The sequence below is a fragment of the Molossus molossus genome, unplaced genomic scaffold (assembly GCF_014108415.1).
Source record: "Molossus molossus isolate mMolMol1 unplaced genomic scaffold, mMolMol1.p scaffold_m16_p_13, whole genome shotgun sequence".
NCBI classification, from domain to species: domain Eukaryota; kingdom Metazoa; phylum Chordata; class Mammalia; order Chiroptera; family Molossidae; genus Molossus; species Molossus molossus.
In genome coordinates this window covers 22,257,368-22,282,199 of record NW_023425348.1, presented here as the reverse complement: position 1 = coordinate 22,282,199, position 24,832 = coordinate 22,257,368, and the positions used below count along the sequence as shown (strand labels likewise).

Here is a 24,832-nt window from a genome sequence, read left to right as displayed (position 1 = left end):
GAATATCCAAATACATAAATCCAGGGCTGAGACTGTGAGTTTCATGGAAATATGAAACTTTTTTAAAAGCATTATTCCCTTTTAGACATTTGTCAGTGGTGCTTCCAGCCTCTCTCTTCACCTCTGGGGCCACTGCTTATTTAATCACTGAGGAGTAGACTCTGAAGTATGGATCTCCATGAAATGAAAAGGATCTCCATCTCCTCCTCCATGAAGTCCTGATACATTAGAAGGAAATAGTAGCAAAACAGGCACTTACTTGTCTGGGAGGTCTGCCATGTGGTTTATCTTTTGCATACTCATGTCAGAGTTAACAGACAAGTAATAACAGAATAATTTTCATTAAAAAACAAAAAAGAAGAAGGAGGAGGAGGAGGAGGAGGAGGAGGAGGAGGAAGAAGCAGAAGCAGCAGAAGTCGCTGCCGCCTGGGTTTTTAAGCCAAATTGCCCGGATCTTCAGTGGGGTGATTTCAACATTAATTGGGGCACCTCTTGTGGTGTGCTAAGTAAGGGAGATCCAGTGGTGAATAAGACATGTTCCTGCTCCTCAAAGCAACTCTACCACAGTGGAGAGACACTGGTATAGCTTTCATAAAATATATATGAAAGTAAAATTTCATGTGGGTATTAAGGAGGATGAGACTAATTCTAGTCAGGGTGAATATGTGGGACAAGCTTCAGCGAGGGCATGGAGATTGGGAAGGAAGAAAAATTGAATGCCAACTGTTAAGCCAGCATGTTCCGCACTATGTTGAATTAGTGTATCTGTCCATATGCCTCTTTACTCAAGCTCTTAAGAACAGAAACAGACAGTATTATGCCCTAATTGGCTTCTGATTCTCAAAGACAAGTCAGGGTCTGCTAAGGCATTTAAGTAAGAATACTAAACTTTAAATGTAAGCATCTTTTTACCTGACTGGTTTTGCTATACAAAGAGAAGACATAAGAATTCTATATTGACTTCCTAAGTAAAAATCTGGGAATAAAGATGCTGGATGAAAGTCATCACTAACCTTGCCTTGACATCAAACTGCAGTTCACCACTTCCTGGTGTCCCCCCTTTTTGTTTTAGTAATACAAAACCACTCATTGTAAGACACCCTGTGTCATGCCTCCAAGAGCTGCCATTTGTCTGCTATTGAACTAGACATGTATGAAACCATTCATTCAACAAGTGTTTATGATATATACATAGCCAGATTTATGTTTGTGTTTGTTGTACTGGGATTTCCAATATATCATGTCCTTCCTTTGTAATGATAAATAGCATATAAATTATGATTGTTCAGTTATAATGTGTTCTTCATTGCCAAATGAGTACTGAGTCATATCCTCAACACGTGTAACTAGCTAACCAAATTAGAGGGGGAAAACGATATAGAACTGGAAATCTGGAAAGCATTTCTAAATAGACTTTATTTTCTGTTACACTCTTTACATAGGGAAGTATCTCATTAGTAAAACTCTTTCTCATGTTGTTAGAAGTCAAGTTCTTATTTCTTGTTGTTAGGGTGGCTCCAATCATTAGCATGTTCATCAAAATGCAAAGACTTTTTTCTGGTCTTTAAGCCCTCATTTCAGGACCTTAAAGTTCAATGGACATGGGAAGAAAACTTTTCTTAACGTAAAGAGTTGACCAAAGTTATTTTATTAAAAATCGGCATATTCATCCCTACTACTTTCCATCCATGCTACCTCATTTCCATTTTAATTCACAAGTTAATTCTATCCTTAGGGTAAGTCCCTCTTTCCAAAAAACCTTCCCTAATCCCCAGGCTGGTATGGATACTCTCTTTACCCCACTGTGCTTCTTTAGCATCTTTGAGGCCCTCTTAGGGTCTAGACTACAAACTGCTACCAAATCACTTCCACCACACTCTATTAGTTAAGGCCAACATGAGGCCAGCCCAGATTCAACAAGAGGAGAAATAAACTCCACCTCTTGAAGGGAAGAGTAGAGAGGTGGGAGGAATTGTTGGTGCCCATCATTAGATATGATCTATATACACGCCCACTTGTGATTTAAAAAAATAAATTTAGTCAGTGAAGTTTTTGTAGTTTTATTTTCTACAATTTTTATTTTCTAAAATATAGGTATGGAGCCAAATATAGGTATGGAACAAAATATTTGAATTCAGCAATCGTTTGAGTTTTATTGGGCAGGGGAAAAAGATTTGGCAGGAAAGGATTTAAAGATATACACAAGGCAGTTGTTATAGCAGATAAAGAGCCAAGAAAAGAAATATGAGTGTGGATATTGAAAAACTGCATTGGGGACCTTTTGAGGTTAAGGAATTATTGGGATGGGAGTAATAGAGTTATTGAGCTGGAATGATATAAAGGGTGATCAGAGGGCAGATATAAAGAATCATACAGCCTGGCTGGTGTGGCTCAGTGGATTGAGTGCCATCCCATGGACTGAGAGGTCCTGGTTCAATTCCCTGTCAGGGCACATTCCTGGGTTTCAGGCTCAATCCCCAGTAGGGAGCATGCTGGAGACAGTCTATCAATGCAGCTCGATGTTTCTATTTCTCTCTCCCTTCCTCTCTCTGTAAAAAAAAAAAAAAAAAAAAAAACCAAAACCAAAACAAAAAATAAAAAAATAAAAATAAAAACATATTTTAAAAAATTATAGTTACTGATAATGATAAGGAGACAAAACATAGAACCAGAAATAAACCAGTGACAAGGCAATGTAATAACCAAGTATGTGGTATAGTTCTAAGAATTAGCCTTAAGTTTAGAACAGACAGTGATCACTGAAGGCTGAAGTGGAAAGGTTCCAGACAGGAGGTAAGAATTAGCTGAAACTTGCAATACGCAGGAACTGGCTAAATAAAGGTGCAAGAACAGGCACCCTTGGGACTTGGTCACACTATTTGCACAGAGTGCATCAGGCTTTCGCACTCTCGCGTACACAGTTTGGAATTTGATTTCTGGGAAGTGGGAGTCATTGAAAACCTAATTTAGTAAACAAAAGATATGAAAATAATAATTTAGGGAGACAAATTTGACATTAAGAAAACTATGCAAGGTTGACTTTTGTAAAACTAAAAATAAAAAGATCAGTTAAAAGGCTAGTGTGACAACCCATTGTGATGAAGCATTTCTTTAACACATTCTTATTAGTGTAATTAAAAGATTTGCCATTTTACAGATATACTTGGTTGGGAAAGTCGAGAATAAAAAAAGGAAGAAGAGAGAGCCCTCATATTTTTTTAAAAAACATGTGATAAAAAGCACATGGTCTGCAGATGGCCCTGGAACAGTAAAATGCCTCAGCGAGGCTGTTTCCAGTTGACCCTTTGCAAATTTGACTATATCTCATGGATCCTGATATCTTGCCACAAAGTCCTAGAAGGCTGTCTTGGACCTGCTTTGGAAGCCAAATAAGGAAAACTCAAAAGATAACTTTAAGAGTCTGTAGAAACAGAGTAAAGAAAGTAGCTGAAGCAGTAAATAGGCCCATTTCAACCAAGAGTTGCCTCAGCCAGCAGTCTCTTAACTGGAGAAAGATGGTGTTATCTCCCAAATGCCTATTTACAAAAATGCAAGGCACAGCAACAGTGCTGATTTCACAATCCACATCATCAGATTCCTAATTTGCTTTAGAAGAGACTTCTAAAAGGCATTGATTTTACTTTCTGTATCTACTGGCTTCCAGTGATTCCCAGACAAGAAAGATGCATTTGTATGTGCAGTGTTTATCATTATACTGATATTTTTGCTTGCTTCCTATTGAGTACCAATAACCCCTAATTCTTACAAACAGTTTGAACAACAACAACAACAAAACAACTGTGTATACCATAGTCTCTTTAAAAGCTTCTAGTCTATTATATTATGATATAAAGAGAATCTCTGTCAACTTTGGGGATTCATTCATTTATTTAGCATATATCCACTGACACTTACTATGCATGAGACACTGTTCAAAGATCTTGTTATGATTCTTACTTTATTTAACTTACATTCTAGACTATGCTAGGTTAACAAATGGCCCCCTGAAAAAGCTATTTCAGTAATGGGCTGTATCAGAATTCTCCTCCCTGTAAACATAAAGAAAGTAAACAATGGCATGGTTCTTCCAGCTGGCTGGTTGCTACTCCTTTATTTGCACACTACCTTACATATTGTCTCAGTAGTGAACACTGAGATACCAAGTAAATAATTCCCTATATGTCTATTATAGTTTAAACAGAAACTATGTGTTTGTTGTATATACCTGCTTATATTTTGATTAAATTTCTCTGTACATGTTGTGGACCACAAGAAAACTGAGTAATGAAGATTGAATTTATTAACTCATAGAATAGTGTGATGCCTACTATGTGTTAGGAATTGGGTATGAAAGTCAAAATAATTGAGTATTTATGTAATTAAAGTAAAATACACCAATTTTTTATATACATGGAAAGCATGCTTCAATAGCTTCTTTATTTTTTTCATTTATTTTCTTTTCCTGTATTTTATATTTTCTTTTATTCTCTCTCTCTTTCTCTTAATTTCTTAATTATTTTCAGCTACTAAAACTTGTAGATGAAATTGTTTTATAAGATTTATAGATTTTTTTTGATGGTGGGACATAACACATCAACATAGGGAAGACTTGCAGCTTTGAAAGAGAGGAGGCTGCTGCAGAGACACCTGGTCACACAAGGGCAGTGTGGCAGCTGGCTGCATCTGTAGCAGCAAGGAGCAGCTGATGTATGGCAAATGGAGTAAAATAAGTGAAGTTTCTCAGGGCTTCCTGAAGGTTGGCTAATTTGAATAAATTCCTCAGGTTCAGGAGCATAGAAGCTCTTTCTACTTGTGCGGTACCTGGCCCTGGCATGATTAGGGCTGGGACATAGTGGCCCAGAGTATAAATGTCTGGTACAGAAAGGGGTGGGTGCCCTGGCCCATGTGGCTCAGTGGGTTGAGCATCCTTCTGTGCACCAAGTTGGCTGGTTCGATTCCAGTCAGGGCACATACCAGGGTGTGGGTTCATCCCTAGTTGGGGGCGTGTGCGTGTGCGTGTGCGTGTGCATGCGTGCCAAAGGCAGCCGTTTTTCTCTCACACGGTGCTCTTCTCTCTCTTTCCCTCTCACTTCCTCATTCTCTAAAAAAAATTAAAATAAACATTTGTTTTTTAAAAAGGGAGGTGAGGATGTGGACTTAATCTCAGATACTGAAAAAGGGGAAACTGCCTGGCCTCTAGCCAGTGCCTGAAAACTGGATCAAGACAATATTTAAAGACAAACAAAAAAACTATTATCTAGCTGTATCTAATGCATTTGATCAGGTTTGCATAAGATACCATTTTCTTTCATCTGTCATCTAGCAGGGTAACTTTATTACTCCTTTCAAGTCCGGGGAACTGCACCAGTTAGCCATGCATATATTATCATAGTCATCATTCTTTTTCTTTTTTTAAATTTTTTTCTTTATTGATTTTTAGAGAGAGAAAGGAAGAAGGTATATTGCATTACATTAGGGAGAGAGAAATAGAAACATTGATGAGCGAGAACATCGATTGGCCGCCTCCTGCATGCCCCTCACTGGGGATCCGGCCCACAACCTGGGCATGTGCCCTGACCAGAAATCGAACCGGTGACTTCTTGGTGCATGGGTTGACACTAAACCACTGAGCCACACTGGCCAGGCATAGTCATCATTCTTGAAGTGTGAGAACAATACTAGAGGGATACATTATCATCTATGTCTATCAAATATTTTGCTTTTCTTATTACGTACACCACACTTTGCATGTGTGTGTGTGGTCCTATTTAATCCTTAAAATAATCACTTTAAATATGTATGATCTCCACTTTACAAGTGAGGATTACAGGTGAAATACTTTGTAACTTGTTCAGTGAATGGCACAGGAGAGGCTGCCTGATGCCACAGCCTATGTTTTTACGTGCTGTACGTACAGATATATCCTCCATTAATGCCAAAACAGCATTGGCACTTTGAATACAGTGGTGAACAGGACAGACAAGTACCTGCCCTCAAGGATCCTACATTCTAGTGGATTCTTCAGAGACAAGCTAACCATTGAAGACAGATCTTTGAGAGATATTGTATGTATTTTTCTACCAATATCTCATCTCCTACAGTCTTATAGCTCAGTGTTGTATGATTAGGAAATATTAGAAACACAGAATTTTAAATCTTTAAACAGCCACTTAAAAAATAAAAATAAACAGATGACATTCATGTAATAATATATTTAATGTAACGCAATATACCCAAAATATTACTGTTGCACCATGTATTTATGAAAAAATATTAATGGGATACTTTAATTATGTTTAAGTTACCAGTTCTGCAAAATCTAGAGAGGATTTCACACTTATAATGCATCTCAGACTAGTCACATTTTAGGTGCTCAGTACAACACAGTTTTGGTGAAAATAGCTGCTGCTATCGGACCCTCCTAATCTATGAGAAATGCAAATAATTATCCAATTATTTAATTTTCCAGTACCATCTACAATTAAATCTGCATCATCAGTGAAAAATTACAAAGTGTGCCATCACTGATACCAAAATACATAAGAAAATCAAACAACTTTGTAAAATCTAAGAATTCCACAGCAATCCTGCCAAGCACAGGGAGCACGTTAAACCTCGTAGTTTTACTAATAGTGCCTCCTGTGTCACGTTTCTGAGTAGTGTTCGCAGTTTTCACTCCCACACTTTTAGTCAAAGAGGAAAAAAATCTTCCAATTACCCTCCACCACATACACATTCCTCCAGTGAACCCTTTAAAGGCTAGCTGAGAGTCTACTGTGCTCCCGACGTCTTTTACTTCTGCTCAATCAATTTACTGTAACCTGTAATATTCGAACTTTCCGCTCTCCTGCAGCTTACTCAGTTTTCATTAGTTGAAGGATAATTATAATCCAAAGTGGAATATAAGTGTGACATTAATGTTGATATATACAGTTTATATATAAACCATAAAGCCATAAAAGACTATTTCTGACCAGTGAATTTAAAGAAAAAAGTAGAGCACAAACTACACGTTCCAGGTAGCTTAATAAAGTGGAACGTTATCTAGACCAAGAATTGGAAGTCTTTATTTCCGGTCTCCGTTTTGCTATTTACTAACTTTAAACTGTAGGGAAAGTGTTTTTGTCCATTTGTACTGCTCTAACAAAATACCTCAGATTGGGTATCTTATAAACAGCAGAAATTTATTTTTTACAGTTCTGGAGACTTGAGGTTTGAGATCAGGGTGTCAACATGGTCAGCTAAGGACCTGTCCTGGGTCTTAGACTTCTTGTGTCCTCATATGGCTAAAGTGGCCAAGGGGCTCTGTGGAATCTTTCTCTCTCTCTCTCTTTAAAGTTAATATGATTTTAATTTTTTTATTTTTCAATTACAATTTACATTTAATGTCATTTTGCATTAAGTTTCAGGTGTACATCATAGCAGTTATGCGATAATATACGTTACAAAGTGTTCCCCGTGGGATTTCGTTGTTTATAAAAGCACTAATTACATTTATGAGGGCTTGATTCTCATGATCTAATCACCTCTCAAAGGCCTCACTTATTAACACTATCATCTTTGGGAGTTAGAATTTCAACATATGAATTTAGGGGATATACATATTCTGACTATAGCAGAAAACAAATTAACAAAATGATCCAAGCACCTGAATTTGAGTACTTTCCCAGCAACTGTGTAATATAAATGTTCATTTTCTAAGAAATGCAATTTATAATATTTAAAGTTGGTGTAATTTAATACTTCTTACTTTACATAAGTATTATAAAAATTAATTCTTGCACTTACAAACTATTTACTGACCCTACTATAAGCCACTTAACTAGGCTCTGAGGATAGAGGAATAGATGTAATATTTCATTAATTGCAACATGCACATTTTTTTCAATTTTCATATCCCTAAAATCAAATATCTTACCATTGGTGATGTCTTATGATTATTGTGAACTATATTCTTACAGTTTAAAAATCTCTGCTATTGTGGTACAATGAAATATAGTAATAAACAGTTCTTGCCTTCAGGTTTAGCTGAAAAAAACAAAGTAGCTCATAGAACTAAATAGCAATGTCTATGTAATTTTATTAGAAAATATAAGACATACTACAAGATCACAGAAAAATAGGCAGAAAAGTCATTTTGAGTAGTATAATGGGCTGCATTGTTTACCTTCAATAAGTGTACGTTCAAGTCTCCTCAGTATCTCAGAATGTGACTATATTTGGAGACAAGGCCTTTAAAGAGGTGTTAAGTTTAAATGATGCTATTAGGGTGGCCCTAATCCAATTTGACTGTTATCTTTATAAGAAGAGGAAATTTGGCCCTGGCCAGTTTGACTCAGCAGTTAGAGCGTCGGCCTACGGTCCAGAGAGACCCTGGTTCAGTTCCTGCTAAGGGCACGTACCTCGGTTACAGTTTTTCCCCCGCCCTGGTTGGGTCGTGAGGGAGGCAGCCACTCGATGTGTACCTTTTACGTCGATGTTTCTCTCTCTCTTCCTCTCTCTCCATCCCACTTTATCTGAATTTAAAAAAATGGAAAATGTCCTCAGGTGAGGATTAAAAAAAAGAATAAGAAGAGGAAATTTGTATAAATAGATGCCAGGGATGCATACACACACATGCAAGACCTTATGATGACACAGTGAGAAGGCAGCCATCTTCAAGTCAAGAACAGAGGTTACAGAAAGAAAAACAAACCCATCGACACCTTGATCTTAGACTTCTAGCTGCCAGAACTGTAAATAAAAAATTCTATTGCTTAAGCCACCCAGTATGTGGTATTTTGTTATGACAGCCCTGGGAGACTAATACAAGTGATCCAAGAGAGCTCTTAGAATGGTAATGTCTCAGCTGAGTCTGAAAGAATGAATTGGAATTAACCCAGTGAAAATACCACTGAAGAAAGAAAATATATAAAAGGTCAACAAGCACATGAAAAGATGCTCAGCATCACTGCTCATTAGATAAATGCAAATTAAATCCACAATGTTCTATCACCTTACACCTGTTAGAATAGAAAAGACAAGAGATAACAAAGGCTGGTGTGGATGTGGAGGAAAATGAACCCTTTCACATTCTTGGTGGAATTGTGACTTGGTACTACTATGGAAAACAGTAAAGGGGTCCCTCAAAAAATAAAAAATAGAACTACCATATGATCCAGCAATTCCACTTCTGGGAATATATCCAAAGGAAATGAAAACATTAACTTGAAAAGATATCTGTATTTCCATGTTTATGGTAGCATTATTTACAGTATCCAATAGATGAAAACAACCTAAGTGTTCATCCATGTATAAGTGGATAAAGAAGTAGTGTTACACATATATAATGGAATATTTTTTAGCCACTAAAAAAGAATAAGGAAACCCTCACTATTTGCAAGAATGTGGATGGATCTTGAAGGCATTATATTAAGTGAAATAAGTCATACAGAGGAAGATAAATACTGTATGATCCCACTTATATGTGGAATAAAAACAAACAAAAATTCAAACAAATACAAAAGAAATCAGACTTGTGTACCAGAAGGAGAGGGTAAAAGAAGGAGAACTTGGAGGAAGGAGATCCAAGGCACAAATTTCCAGTTATAAGATAAACAAATACTAAGGATGTAATGTACAGCACGATGACTATAGCTAACACTGCTGTATGATATACAGGAAAGCTGTAAGGAGAGTCGATTCTAAGAGTTCTCATCATAAGGAGAAATTTTTTCTTCATTTTCTTTTTATGTTATCTATATGAGAACATGGATATTAGCTGAACTTATTGTGGCAATCATTTCACAATACATGTAAATCAAGCTATCATGCTGTCCTCCTTAAACTTACACAGTGGTGTATATCAAATATTTCTCAGTAAAGCTGGGGGAAATATATTATTGAAGGGCAAAATATTCAAAGCAGAAAAGAACTCAGGTGGATAAGATATGAGAAAAAACCATGCACTCATAGGACAGCAACAAATATGTGAATCCATATATATAATATTATAATAGTATTAATGTACTAATTATAGTATAATTTATTATAAAATATGTTGTTTTATATATTTAATTATTATAATCTTTGCTAGACTACATTTGTCACACATGAGAATAAATACCGTGTGTGTGTGTGTGTGTGTGTGTGTGTGAAGAACCTTGTACAGACAAGGTTCTAGTATAATAAAAATAGTTGATAGATTAAGAGTTCAAACATTTTTTATTGTTTTTTCTCTCTTTTTATTATTTTTTTCTTTACTGATTTTTAGACAGAGAGGAAGGGAGAGAGAGAGAGAGAAATAGAAACATCATTGAGAGAGAATATTGATTGGCTGCCTCCTGGGTGCCCCCACTGGGGATTGGGCCCCCAACCTGGGCATGTGCCCTGACCAGTAATCGAACTAGTGACTTCTTGGTTCATGGGTAGATTCTCTACCACTGAGCCACACAGGCCAGGCAAGAGTTCAAACATTTCAGTCTACTGGAATCTACTAAATTTCCTTTTTTATTTTTACCACTTTCTGTGTTTCCCACTGTCATTTAGATTTTACTGTCATAGTTATTCCCCATACATTTTTCTTACCACTCTTCTCACCCATTATGTAATTATTATTCCTCTTCTGACTTTAAGAGTGTAAATATAAATCAATTTGGAAGTTCACATAATTAACCTAAAGCTTAAAAATCTGCCCTTTTTAAAAATTACAAGTAGTGCCTTTCTCAATACGTTTCATAGCACTGTTGTGAAAATGATAGTGATGCAATCCATTATAAAATTTATGTGTGTGTGTGTGTGTGTAACATGTCAATATATACATATATTTATATATATTACACAGGGCATCATTTTTGCTTTGAAGAAATACATAAGAAGAGTATGGATACTAACATAAGATTTCACTTCAAAGCAGATTGTATTTTGGGGGAATCTTTTACACCTCAGGTTGACATTTACATCATTTTAAAGATCAGGAAAATATAGCTTGGAAGACATAAATATTAAAATATTCATTCAAAATGAATGAATAAGCAAATAAAGCACATCTCTCTCTGTCTGAAAAATTCTGGAATTCTCATTTGACTCGAGTATGTATCATATTACCAGGAGGAAGGAAAGGGGTGGGGTTTGTTCAGCAGTGTCTCTGGGCAGAGAGAATGGAGTCTAGCCAGCAACTGCTTCCCAGGTCAGGATTGCATGATTGTCCTCACTGTTGCTTCTGTTCAGAGAGATTTTCGTAAGGATGCATGATTAGTTTTACTATAGAGTCTGGCACCGGGTGAGCATTTAAAACATACAAGTAAATTGAAGTATTAAGTCTAGGCAGGAGCTTTTAAAACCTTTAGTGTCATAAATGTGACTGTAACGTGTTGTGTTGTCTGTAGGTTAAAATATATCAATCTTTATATTTTAGGCATTTGGCAAATGCTGTTTCCCTTACTAATTTACCCACATGTAAATTAATATGATAAATACACCCACAATCCCCAAATATTATGAAATGCTATAAGATTATTTCAAAAGTTTGAAGATAAAATAATTTAGTTGTAGTTAACGACTTTGAGAAAGAATAAACCCAATTATAAAGCAAAAGTGTTTTTGAAAGAACGGAAAAAGGTAAGGTTTTGTTTAGTTTTCTGTTCTTTACTGGGCTTATAAATATGAAATACAAGTACAGGAGTTTATCCTTCTCTAAAGGGGTATAGGTATGGGTGAAAAGGCATACTGAAAATGTAAGTACCATTAGTATAATCTGAACCCCAGAGTGCTTACATGGAAAGGATTTGCCCATTGCTATGACTTGAATGTATCTCACCAAATTCATCTGGTGAAATCCTAGTGCCCAGTGTGATGGTATTAGTAGGTGAGGCTTTTGTGAGAGGATTAGGTCATGAGGCAGAGACCTCATGAATGTGATTAGTGCCTTATCCCTTATCGAAGAGAAAATAGAAAGATTTCTTGCCCCTTCACCCATGTAAGGATACAAAGAGAAAATTGCAAGTTGCAAGAGGACTATCACTTGACCATGCTAGCATGCAGATTTGGGACTTTCAATCCCCAGAATTGTGAAAGACAAATTTCTGTTGTTTATAACGTTGGCAGTGGTGTTAAAGCTCATTTCTTGAGTTTGGCAAAGAAAGAATTCAGAGCCAAGAACTCTGAGTGCAAGTTTATTTAGCCTCTTAGAAAGAAAGTCTCAGAGGCTTCTAGGAGAATGGAGCCAGCTGGGCTGTGAGGCCTCAGGAAACAAGTGACAGGGGCGAAGGAAAGGCCTTCGGAGCTTAGTAGAAAGACATCAAAGGATGCGTGTCTAAGGAAAGAAGGGGGAGGCCCAAATTTGCTCTAGAGAGAGAGTACGCACACTAGCTCCCTTGCCTGAAGGCTTTTTATCTGTTTTCTAAAGGTGGGGATTTTAGGGAGGTCTTAGGGAAGGATTTTGATATTCTATTCAGGGTCCAAGTCTCTAGGGAGAGGTCAGCACACTTGGGTAAGGGTCATTGGTCACTTCAGCTGGTCCTGATGTTGGCCACGGTATCATTTCATCTGGGTTTGCTACTTTTTTTGGGCCTGGAGCTGAAACACAAGTGAGGCCTCAATGTTATTTCTTGTTTGACCAAAACTCTGTCTCTGTGGTCAACAGCCCTGAGGTCTTGTTCCTAAGATTATTCGATGCTGATCAGAAACTCATTGTCCTCTGGAGCTTAATGTTAAGACAGTGGTCATGCAAGGGCTTGTATAAGAGTCCTGTGAGGTGATTCTCCAGCTCCCTTGCTCCTCTTCTAGGGGGTCTAAACCTCACAACTAGCAACATACCAGGGAAAGAAAGGTCGCCCTGGGAGCACAGTCCTAGTCTGTAATAGTTGTTTTCAGTTGTATCCATTGCTACACGACTGGGACTTGCCACTTGTGACATTCCATACTGGCCTACCCTGCTCCTGCCTAACTTCCTGCTCCATCAATAAGGCTTCCAGTCTGTGGTATTGGTTATAGTAGCCTGAACAGACTAAGACACCTGTCTTACTAATCGCTATGGGTACATGTTCAATAAAAGGTGAACTAGCTTGTTAAAGACTATGTGGTATAATAGCATTGCCAGTTTATAATATAAATAAATAATATGTATTCATTATTTTGAGAAAGTCAAATAGGAATAGCGCTGTCCATTTTTTAAGTAAAAGTGAAGAAATAAGCTTGAGAGCACATTTGTGTCAGGGCTGCCCCTGGTGCACTGGAAGTTTTACGTGAAGTAGAAGGCAGCTCCCTTCCCTTCTACTGCTTGTAGCTCTGGCATAGAGAACAGAAACAGGCTGAATTTCAGCCCCTGGTTGCGCCCTCAGCAGGTACTACCTGTAATGCAACAACAGAAGGGACAGTGAAATATGTACAGAGCACTGTAGTGAATTTATCATTGTTTTTAACTGAAGAAATACAAATGTCTAGTATTAATAGTACTTAATCTCCCCTCACTCCCCCTCCAAAGAAACCATCAAAGTACATGTTGTGGCCCACTCCTGCCTTGCTGTACATGGTACCTGTGCTGTCAAAACCCATTCAACGTTACAACATCTGCTTACCAGCAATTCTCTTCATTTGACATTATTTCATTTTTACCTATTGGAACTCTATCCATTTCTTTTGTTTGTTTTCAACTTAAATTCCACATTTCCTAGAAACATTTTTAGCCCAGATAATATTTTTGTCTTTGGAATTCTGGCAGAGTATTATTACCTGGAATATTTACGTGTGTTCGATTACTATTTATTTTCCTCGTTAATGTATTGCCCACCTTCTATAAGGCTTTGAAGCAGTTTACAGTTTAATAGGTTAAAAATTCATAGTTTTGGGGAAATAAAATAGAAGAGTATATTAGTCAGGGTCCTCCAGAGAAACAGAAGCAAGAAGTTTGTGTGTATGTGTGTGTTTATATAAATGCCATATATATATATATATAGATATGTGATATAGTATTTTATATATATAAACTTATATGATATAGTATTATACACACACACACACACACACACACACACACACTTATTTTAAGGAATTTTTCTCATATGATCGTATGATTATAGACACTATCAGGTCCATGATTTGTAGGTCAGGTCAAGAGGCTCGAAATACAGACACCAGTTGATGTTGCCGTCTGGAGTCCGAATTCTACAGAGCAGCTGGCTGAAAACATAGGCAGTTTCTATGTTTCAGTCTTGAGGAGAACTCTTTCTTCTTCAGGAAACCTGTCTTTGCTCTTCAAGCCTTCACCTGATTGGATGAGGCCTAGGTAGGGTAACTCTCACTGAGAGAAAATAGTCAAGCAATAACAGTTTAAGTTACAGTTGAAATTCTAATTAGGCCAACAGTAATTACAATAGTTTTGTATCTATCAGAAAAACTAATGTAAATCACTAATTTCAATACATCTACATCTAAAGTTAGCATTAAGTGGTCAGTGTAATTTGTCCCTTTTTCAGGGTAACTATAGTATTATGTTTAGGGGTTTTTGTTGTTTTTCATTTATTTTTTTATTTTTTATTGTTGAAAGTATTACAGATATCTATGTTTTTTCCCCATTGAACCTCTCCTTCTCGCTCCTACCTGCCTCCTGCCTTCCTCAGCCTAGTGTCCATGGGGATTGGTTGTGCATACATGCATATAAGTTCTTTGGTTTATCTCTTCCCTCCCCTCCCACCCTCCATCCCTCTGAGGTTTGTCAGTCTGTTCTCTTCTTCCATGATTCTGGATCTCTTCTGGTCAACAACTATTTTGTTCATTATGTTCCACAAATAAGTGAGATCATGTGGTATTTGTCTTTCTCTGACTGGCTTATTTCGCTTAGCATAATACTCTCCAAGTCCTTCCATGTAGTCTCAAAAGATAAGAGCTCTTTCTTTCTCACAGCTGCATAATATTCCACTGTAAATGTACCTCAGCTTTTTTATCTACTCATCTACTGATGGACACTTGAGCTGTTTCAAGATTTTAGCGATTGTAAATAGTGCTGCTATGAACACAGGGGTACATATATTCTTCCTGATTGGTGTTTCAGGATTCTTAGGCTATATTCCAAGAAATGAGATCACTGGGTCAAATGGCAGTTCTATTTTTAATTTTTTGAGGAAATGCCATATTATAGTATTATATTTTGCCCAAGTGGTGCTATTTTTTTTTTAACTGCTAAATAGTGGGATTCTGTATATTATGAAAACCTCCTCTGTTTCCTAAATCTAATATACCAGGAAATTCACCTCTTAGATGTAATTCATAGCTTAAAAATGAACCCTTTAGCCTTGGCTGTTGTGGCTCAGTTGGTTGGAGAGTTGTCCTGTACACCAAAAGGTGGTGGGTTTGATTCCAGGTCAGAGCATATGCCCAGGTTTCAGGTTAAATCCCTATTCAGGGTGTGTGTGGGAGGCAACTGATCGCTGTTTCTCTCTCTCTCTCTCTCTCTCTCTCTTATATATATATATATAAGACACACACACACATATACATACATATATAATATATTATATATTAATATATATACATATATATTTATATATAAATCAATATCAATAAAAAATTAAGCATTTTGGAAACTTTCTACTTCTTGTCCTACTCAATTTAGAGTTTTATTAAAAAGAGAAATCAACAAAATTGTGTCTACCTTAAGGCAGAGTAAGTATTTTCTCTCTATTCACTAGCATGTTATATCCTGGTTCTATATGACTGTCTGGTATTAGAAACTGTAAAATATTCCATTGAATGCATTTTGTTAAAATTTGCCTGGTAGCCCAGCTGGTGTGGCTTAGTTGGCTGAGTGATGTCCATGCACCAAGAGGTCTCTGGTTCAATTTCTGGTCAGGGCACATGCCCAGGTTGCGGGCTTAATTCCTAGTAGGGGGCTTGCAGGAGGCAGCCAATTGATGTTTCTCTCTCATTGATGTTTCATTCTCTCTCTCCCTCTCCCTTCCTCTCTCTGAAGTCAATAAAAACATTTATTTTTAAAAAAATTAAAATGTGCCTGGTAAGATGAACTTTTTCATCTGTCTATGAATTCCCCACAGTCTCCTCCAATGAGGGTGCAGCATTTTACTAACCAGGAGAAAAACACCTTAATTTCATGGTTTACAAATAAGGAAAATAATACTTTCAATAATGAAAATTAAGATCTATAAAAGAATAGAAAGGAAATGTAACTACTAAATGTTATGCAAAGCAGTGTAAAGAGCCATTCATTTAATTAGAACATAACATAACCATGGCATTCAGCAAGCCCTCTACCAGCTATTCCAAGTAGAGCAAAGTGTGAGAGACAGGATGGTGAGTCTGTCTGAGGTTGGCATCTGAGCCCTGTGACCTGCTAAGTCATTCTGTATTCACTGAATCTGTGTTCTCTCTTATAAAATGTAAATTCTAGAGTATATTCCAAATGTAAGGTATGTCAGATAGTACTTAACATTTATGTGTTCTTCTTCTGGTAGGATAATGCAGTAAATGTAGGCCTGGGATGGGAAGCAAGAGACCTTGGTTCAAAAATGAATAATTTGCTCTCTTCTGCCAACTCAATATTTTTGAATGAGAGTAATTTTTAAATGAGGCTGTGGTAGAAGGAAGGAAATCTCCTGGGTCTTTTATAGCTCTAAAACTCAGTTTTATGGATAGCTTTGTTTTAAATAGCTATGTAGATATTTTTTTCTATTTAAATTAGATCAATAAATTATAATTTCAGGGAAGTATTAGTGACTTGTGCAAGACCCTATAGGAAGCCAGCAGCTATGTGGAGATAAGAAATTTAGACTGGAGCCCAGAATCTGTCACTGCTGGCTGTTTCACGGAAATTCTCTACCTTGATAATACATTCTGTTACTATAATCTAATTGATTCTGATCTTGTAAATCATTATGGGAAATATTGATGCTCTAGGCACACTGTCATTATGTGTTTCAGAACCTGTGCTAATGGATCAGAAGAACCAGAAACATAAGGCATAGCTTCTGCCCCAGGAAACTCAGCCTCACAGAGGATTTTGCATATTGCCATTTTTGTGTCAGGTTGTGTGGCTAAACTCAGTAAAGTACAATGTGCTGTGGGTACTTTGATTAGACTGTTACCTTCAACATTTTCTATGCGATATCTCAAAAGGAAGGATAGGAAAAATGCATTTCTTTGCTCATTAACAGTATGGTGAAGAAAGAGATACATCATTTTGAAAGAACAATGAAGAATCCTAGTTATATCACGAATTTGTACATTAGATATGACATTTTAAAATCCTGTGCCTGATTATGTATGCACACAAAACAACTATAAATCACCCTCTTCATACACATTTTCCACTTAATCTTCACAACAAACCTGTGGGATAGATTTATCCTACTATTACAAAAGATGAATCTAATGTTCGGATATTAGGATGTATAATTTAGCTATTTGTCTTCCTCATTAAATTGTAAGTTCTTGGGAAAGAGCATGTAATAGTGGAAACAAGTTGCTTATCCTGAATTATATGTCCCATGAGCTGTGTGTACCTGAGCAACTTACTTAACCTCTCTAAATATTGGTTTCCTTGCCTACAAAGCAGAATAATGTAAAAAGAAGATAAAGTCTTGGTAGGGCCTGGTACATATTAGTTATGCAATGCATGCTTTCTACGTGTAGGACACTATTCCATATGGTGGAGAGCCCACAAATAGGTCTTAGTAATTGTGTGGGAGGGATGTCATCCAATAATATCTTCATGAGAACTTTTTATACAACTCGCTGCTTAGCATCTCTAAAAGAGTCAAACCCATTTATTAGTTATTTATAAAATAATAAATAACTTGCAAATGATAGAGGCATGTCATTTTAATAAGTTAGTGAAAGCTTAAGAGATTGTTGACTAAATCTATGTATTAAAGCCTTTAACTTTGACAGATATTTTCTTATAACATAATTCTTCTTAGTTTATTATTCAAACACTGCAGCATAGTGTTACAGAAACGGTGAATACTGAATAAAACTTAAACTGAAACACACACATGGGAACCTTTATTTATCTTGACTTTTATACCTTGGTCAAACCTAGCACATAATATGAAAGTTTTCACACCAAAAAAAAGAAAAACCCATATGTTGCAATTTGGGTGAGAAAAACACAATACTTATAAACACATCTGAGCTAATAAAAACAATAGCTGAAAAAAAGCTGTGGTACATATACACGATGGAGCACTATGCAGCTGTAAGAAAGATCTCTTATCCTTTGAGACGACATGGAGGGATCTGACAAGTATTATCCTAAGCGAAACGAGCCAAACAGAGAAAGACAAGTATCATATGATCTCACTTATTTGTGGAATATAATGAACATAACAGTCTGGGAAAGGGGTAGTCCCAGAGACGTGGAAGTGGGGTGCAGACTGACAACCCCCAGAAGAGGGGGTGGTAGGGGAGAGATAAACCACAGAACTTATATGCGTGTATGCATGAACAGTGGACATGGACAACAAAGCTGGGGACAGGGCGGAGGGGGAAAGGAAGGGGAGAATCAGTGGAGGAAAAAGGAGAAACATCTGTAACAAAAATAAATTAATTAATTAAAAAATATATATATCCAATCACCAGGATAGTGACTACCGACTAGAGCATTCAGGCTCATCAATTCCCATTTGGAACCCAAGTAACTACTGCCCGTTCTGAGGCTTATGTCCAACTGACCTCTTTTTCACAGAGGAGACACCAACATTAACCACTCCTCAAAACGAAGTTGCTCCTATTTTTGAAAGAGTATCAACCTGTGACAATGGAAACCTACAGATTAAGAATGTAGCAAAGTCCCTGTAGAGGCAGGACACATAGAGGATAGTGTTCCCTTTAAACAACATTGGAGAATGTTAAAATGGCTGTAGTTGTGACATGTAGCCACTCACACTGCACTCAGAAAAGACTGAGACTCTTGAAGCACACACACACAAAAGTGAGGGAATTCTGTCCCTCAGTGTGGGGAAAATGAAGAACAGTTGACTTATCTGCCAATGTAAAAGCTGTGTTTTAAGACCTAAATTCCAAAACTTTCAGGGAGGCCTCATTTTTACCTTCTATTGCTTCATTTCCTGCACAATTCAATTTCACAATTACAAAGATCAATTCTTGCAAGTAGTTGATTGATTGCCATCATTGATCTTGTACACAGAGGGTGGGAAAAAAACATACATAAGTCTTGCTTGACATTTCAGCAAATTTCCTTCATTAAGTGTTTATATTGGCAAACCTGAAATGTATGTTCTTGGCTTGGAAATGCTTCCCTGATGAGCATAAATTGCTGGTCACCCCCCTGCTCATCCTTATAATTTTTTTTAAAAAATGAGGACAGTGGTAAACAGAATCGAAGAAAAGAAGTGCCACTTTCTAAATGCAAGAGGAAGAAACACAAACAAAACTTGACTAGAGTCAATGTAAACCGACTCTGAACTTCTAAAACCCTTCCAGAAATATCAGAAAATATTTTTATCCCTAAATTTCTTTTCTATCCTTTCCTAAAGCCTCAATATTATATTTTCTACAGACTTTCTTACAAGGGTGTATTGGTGTTCTTAGTGGGAATTGAGTCCCTTTGGCTAAGAATGGGAAATAATACTACAATGCTCAGCTAAGCAGTTTTTGCAGGGCTAACCTATGTGTCTCCCTGTGAAATAGCTTTCGTCTAATTTTCATATCTATTGCTAGACAGCACCTACCTCTGTTAGAAAGGATTCTCTAGGTCTAGCTCAAAAAATATATAATAATTACTATTTTATGACTACTGCTGTGGGTACCGAAAAGGAGCACCCTCACACAGTTTCAAGTATTTGCTTTCCTTCTCTGTGCCTTCTCTCAAGCCTCCTTCCTGTATGCCGTGAAGACATTTAATTCAATTCAGTAAACATTTCGGAAGAGTATTCAGTACTTTGTTGGGTACAGGAAGTACACATTAAAAAGACATGAGCAGTGCTTTTAAGGAGATTATTAACCGATAAGGATCACAGTCATGTAAACAAATATAATCAAATGTGATAAGTGAACACATCAGAATGCACTGAAGTTGTTGAGGTAAGAGAGAAGCAACAGTGAACTCTCCCATTGATGGTGGTGAAAGAGGTGATCAGGAAAGCATCCTCAGAAAGACAACCAAGTTGAATTTTAGGTTATGAGGTTTTGCTTTTTTTAAGATCAAAATACATGGCCAAGGTTTCCTGAAAACATTTAAGTTTTAATTTGAAAAACAACAACTGTATTCTAATCTTGGAAACTTTTCTTCCTTGACCTCATCCTGCTCCTTTGCCCTGCTACCTGTTTTTATGGCTGATGAATCATGACTTCTCTGCTCAACTCTGCTGACTACTGCAATCTGTCTGTTTCTGCTATAGCTCCTCTACTAAACCAGAATCTTTTGTTATTGTCCCTTCCTGTCTTTTTCCTTTCTTGACTGCTGCCTCAGAATTAACAGATTTTATTCCTATATGCCTCATCAACTTTACTTATTAAGCTTTTCAGATGAAATGTTTTCACCTCACTGTTTCAATTTTCTCATCTCTAGTACAATAACACAGTATCTTCTTCAAAGGGTCCTTGTGAGGGTTAACTTAGTTTCTATGTGAAAAGTGCTTAGAGCAGTGTAAGACACAATGTACATACTCAATAAATATTATCTGATATTGAAACATTCAAGAAAAGCACCTCACACCGAGGAGCCTAACCTTACCTTTTCAGATAAACTGCCTGTTTATCCTCCTGGAATACTTCCAGTTTGAAACTAGATCTTTCAAATTTCAGTAAATATTTGAAAGAATGTAAAAGGTGATTTGGGCCAGATACCACTTTTCTAAGTCCAACAGAACTTTTTCAAGTGTGAGTAAAAAGGACACAACTTATACTTCTGTCTTTTTATCTAATGTGCATCTTTTTTTTAATCTAAAGTAAGTATATTTCAGTTATAGATTATTTTATGATAGGTCCCAGTAGGGGATCATTAGGGGTCAATTTAGAGGCTGCAACCATACCCAGCTCTCTCATAGTTAAGTGTAGCCATACAACTGTGCTCTTGCCAATGGCACATAAATAACACTACTGGTTCTTGACCTTAAAACCATAGGATATTGAGTTCCCTGCTCCCTTTCTTCTTTCATTTTTTTTTTTTTTATCCTCACCCGAGGATATTTTTCCATTTTTTGTACAGATAGAGTGGAAGGGAGAGAGAGAGAGAAACATCGACGTGAAGGGACACATCGAGTGGCTGCCACCCGCACGACCAACCAGGGCCGGGGACAAACTGCAACCGAAGTACGTGCCCTTAGTGGAAACCGAACCCGGGTCTCTCCGGACCGCAGGCCGACGCTCTAACCGCTGAGCCAAACCGGCCAGGGCCCTTTCTTCTTTCTATTGGCTGGGAGGTGGCGGAAATTGAACCACCTGCTATTGATACACAAGTAAAAGTCAAAAATCAAAGACAACATGCACAAGTAGCCTCAAAAACTCTGCTCACCTTTGGATGGATAAACAAGGAAAGGAAAACAAACTAACAAACGAACTTCATTTTCATGTCAGTTAGAGTAGATTGGTCTGTACCCAGAGAAATGCAAATCGGTTTTGACTTGCAGAGAAGTAACTTAATCTCTATAGTAAGTGTAAATGTATATTGAATTGATATACTTTGAGATATTTCCTCTCTATACTAATATTCTGAGTCTCTGCAGTCCAAATACTTGTGATATTTAGCATCTATCCTACTTCTAAATATAAAAAAAATATGTTTCTTTGAAAGTGAAGGAAGACCAATTTAGTGCTTATATGTTCTTTACCTTATCTACTTTTACCTTAACTACTATTTCAGTTTAGTTGTAGGGCACAAACCTATAAGCACCAATTGTAGCAATGTCATAACTCTATCAGATTGATATATGTCTACGCAATCTTACATGGGCTCCAGGAATCATGAGACTGATGTTTGAAAAACTACAAGGAGTTCTATTCTACCTAGTAGCTAAGAGCAACTCTTACCTCTTCTATCATTGAAAATACAGGTAATATATTAAATTATGTTTTCCCCAAAAGAAAGATTACGTATTGTCAAAATCTAACTAAATATACTATATATCGCTATCCCTTAAGAGAGAGAAGAAATAGAAGTATCACTTGTAATAAGTGAAATTAAGTGTGAACATTTATGCTCATCACAGGAATAATATCTTTCTAAACATAATCTCTGAGAAAATTTCTTCTTAAAGCATCAGAGGTATGGTGCAATTTATATTCATACGTTTTCATCTCATTAGAATCTTTTGTGAGCAATCTTTAGCCTGAAGCATCTGTTTCTGCCTGTAGAAATAAGGTTAGAAAGCAAAATTGAACTATGTGGGTTATCAAAGTTCACAATAAAACTGTTCTAGATGAAATTTACTTTGACCTTTCAATTAATTAACCAACTTAACTATTAACCTCACCTCTTACAGTATTAAAGAAGTGAGATGTTTGTCTCTCACAACGCTAATTTTAAGCCTGCATGGGAGAAGATCATAGTTTTTCTCATCAGTTTAATGTCCTTTCCCCAGAAGAAAAATGTGCATTTAAATAGGAAATATGGGATGTATCAAATTTAACATAACAACTTCTCTTGAACTTTTCAACATTTTTATTTTCACCCTAAGGTGAATTTATTCACTTCTCTCTTTTGTAAATCAGAGAATCAAACGCTTCTTGTACAGCACTGTTTAAAGCCTCTGCACCCTCACATCTTTCCAGCTACATTCTGCCCTATATAATAGTAATGCAGGTTGCATTTCAATTACTGGCATAAATATTTTGAATTTTTCCAATAAACAAAATACAGTTGCTACATATACACAATTGCCCACAGGGATACATTAAGATTTTCCTTTCTACATATTTAAAGGTGACCTGCTGCTGATGATTTTCATTGAGGAATTGTTTTAAGTTGCTTGACTGCCATATACAAGGCCGATTCATTGGAAGCATCTTATCCACTCCTCTAGGCTGTCACTTAAGACCCTAGGACACCACTGAACTGAGCCTTTCTTTCCTCTGAGATTTCAATAGCAAGTTCAGCATTATTAGCAACCTGTCTGAATATCTGGGGAAATAACTAAATGAACTAACAGATAAATTTATAAATATACCAATATATAACAAAGTATAGATTAAGTTATACTCATAACATCAATATCCTTAGAATGTTGGGTTCTTGGAATGTAACATTCTTGAGATATTAGAGATTAAAATAAATGATCTAACAAAAATAAATAAATGAGCTAAACATCACAATTTTATTTTTTAAAATTTCTGCTCTTTACTCAATATACTAAATATATTCAACATTCTTTTTTGTGCCTTTCTCCAATTTTCATTTTTTTATCTTTAGCTTTATTGTTGAAAATATTACAGATGTCCCCCCTGCCTCCTCCACTGATCCCCCTCCTCGCCACTCCCATCCCACTCTAGCTGCCCCAACACTATTGTCTGTGTACATGGGTTGTACACATATGCATATAAGTTCTTCGGTTTATCTCGTCCCACCTTCCCCTCTCCACCCCCCTTTCCTCTGAGGTTTGTCAGTCTGCTTCTTACTTCCATGTCTCTGGATCTATTTTGATCATCAGCTTATTTTGTTCATTATATTCCATAAATAAGTGAGATCATGCGGCACTTTTTCTCTGAATGGCTTATTTCGCTTAGCATGGTACTCTCCAGGTCCCTCCATGTCCTCTCAAAAGATAAAAGATCTCTCTTCCTTATATCTGCATAGTATTCCATTGTGTAAATGAACCACATCTTTTTTGTCCATTCATCTACTGATGGGCACTTGGGCTGTTTCCAGATCTTAGCAATTGTAAATAGTACTGTTATAACATGGGGGTGGATATATTCATTCTGATTGGTGTTTCAGGCTTCTTAGGATATAGTCCAAGAAGAAGGATCACCAGTTAGTTTAAATACTCATGATTATTTAAGTTTTGAGTTTTCTCTGTATATTTCTCTAAGTAATAAATAAATTTATTGAACTTATGATCTTAATTATTCTTACAAACACAAGTGCCAAGGTATTGCACAATGTTTGCCCCTTTAGAATTCTAAAATACATCTTCCTGCAAAACATGTTACTACCTTATCTGAACTAATTTAAGAATACAGTGATACCTCGGTTCTCGAACGCCTTGACTTTCGACCAAATCGGTATTCGACCAGGAGATTCGAGAAACTTTTGTCTTGAAATCCGAACAAATATTTGGAACTCGAACTTCGGAGATGAGCCGAGTTGAGCCGAATGGCGTTCATTCGGCCCAGCGCGCCTTGCTTGCGTCATCAGTGTGAGTGCAGAGAGAGAGTCACGCTTTGTGGAGAGAGTCACGCTTTACACTGAATTTAACCCTTAGACATACTGTACACTTTTATTTCTTGTTGAGACTTATGTTTTTCTACATATTATATACAAATTAGGCCAGTAAATAGGCATTTTCTGGGGCTTGGAACGAATTAATCCAGTTTCCATTATTTCCTATTCATTGCTTCGGTTCTCGAACAATTTGGTTCTCGACCGTCCTCCTGGAACGAATTATGTTCGAGAACCGAGGTATCACTGTATTGGAATCAAATCTTAACCATGCCATAGCCACACAGCTTCCTTCAAGAGAGGAGAATTTAAAAAGTAATGTATGGGGTAACATGAAGGACAGAAGATTATATACAAGATAATCTCCAGGAAATGAAGCAGGAGAGTGTAATTGTCTGGCCTACAGAAAGTCATCTTTAAATTTGCATATTTTGACTATAATCTGGAGAAAGGCAGAATTATGTCTGTCTATTATAGAGATGTGGAGACTCAACAAAGGGTAAC

At 36.8% G+C, this 24,832-nt stretch overlaps 1 protein-coding gene across 1 annotated transcript in view; it reads left to right on the top strand.

Annotated features, from left to right (window-relative positions):
- Positions 1 to 24,832, top strand: part of CNTN5 (contactin 5) — a 900,389-nt gene that overhangs the window by 338,525 nt on the left and 537,032 nt on the right. Inside the window, exons 3-4 of the mRNA XM_036258335.1 lie at positions 19,880 to 19,887; positions 21,556 to 21,559. Coding sequence (XP_036114228.1) covers positions 19,880 to 19,887; positions 21,556 to 21,559 — 12 coding nt within the window. The remainder of the gene's footprint in view (positions 1 to 19,879; positions 19,888 to 21,555; positions 21,560 to 24,832) is intronic.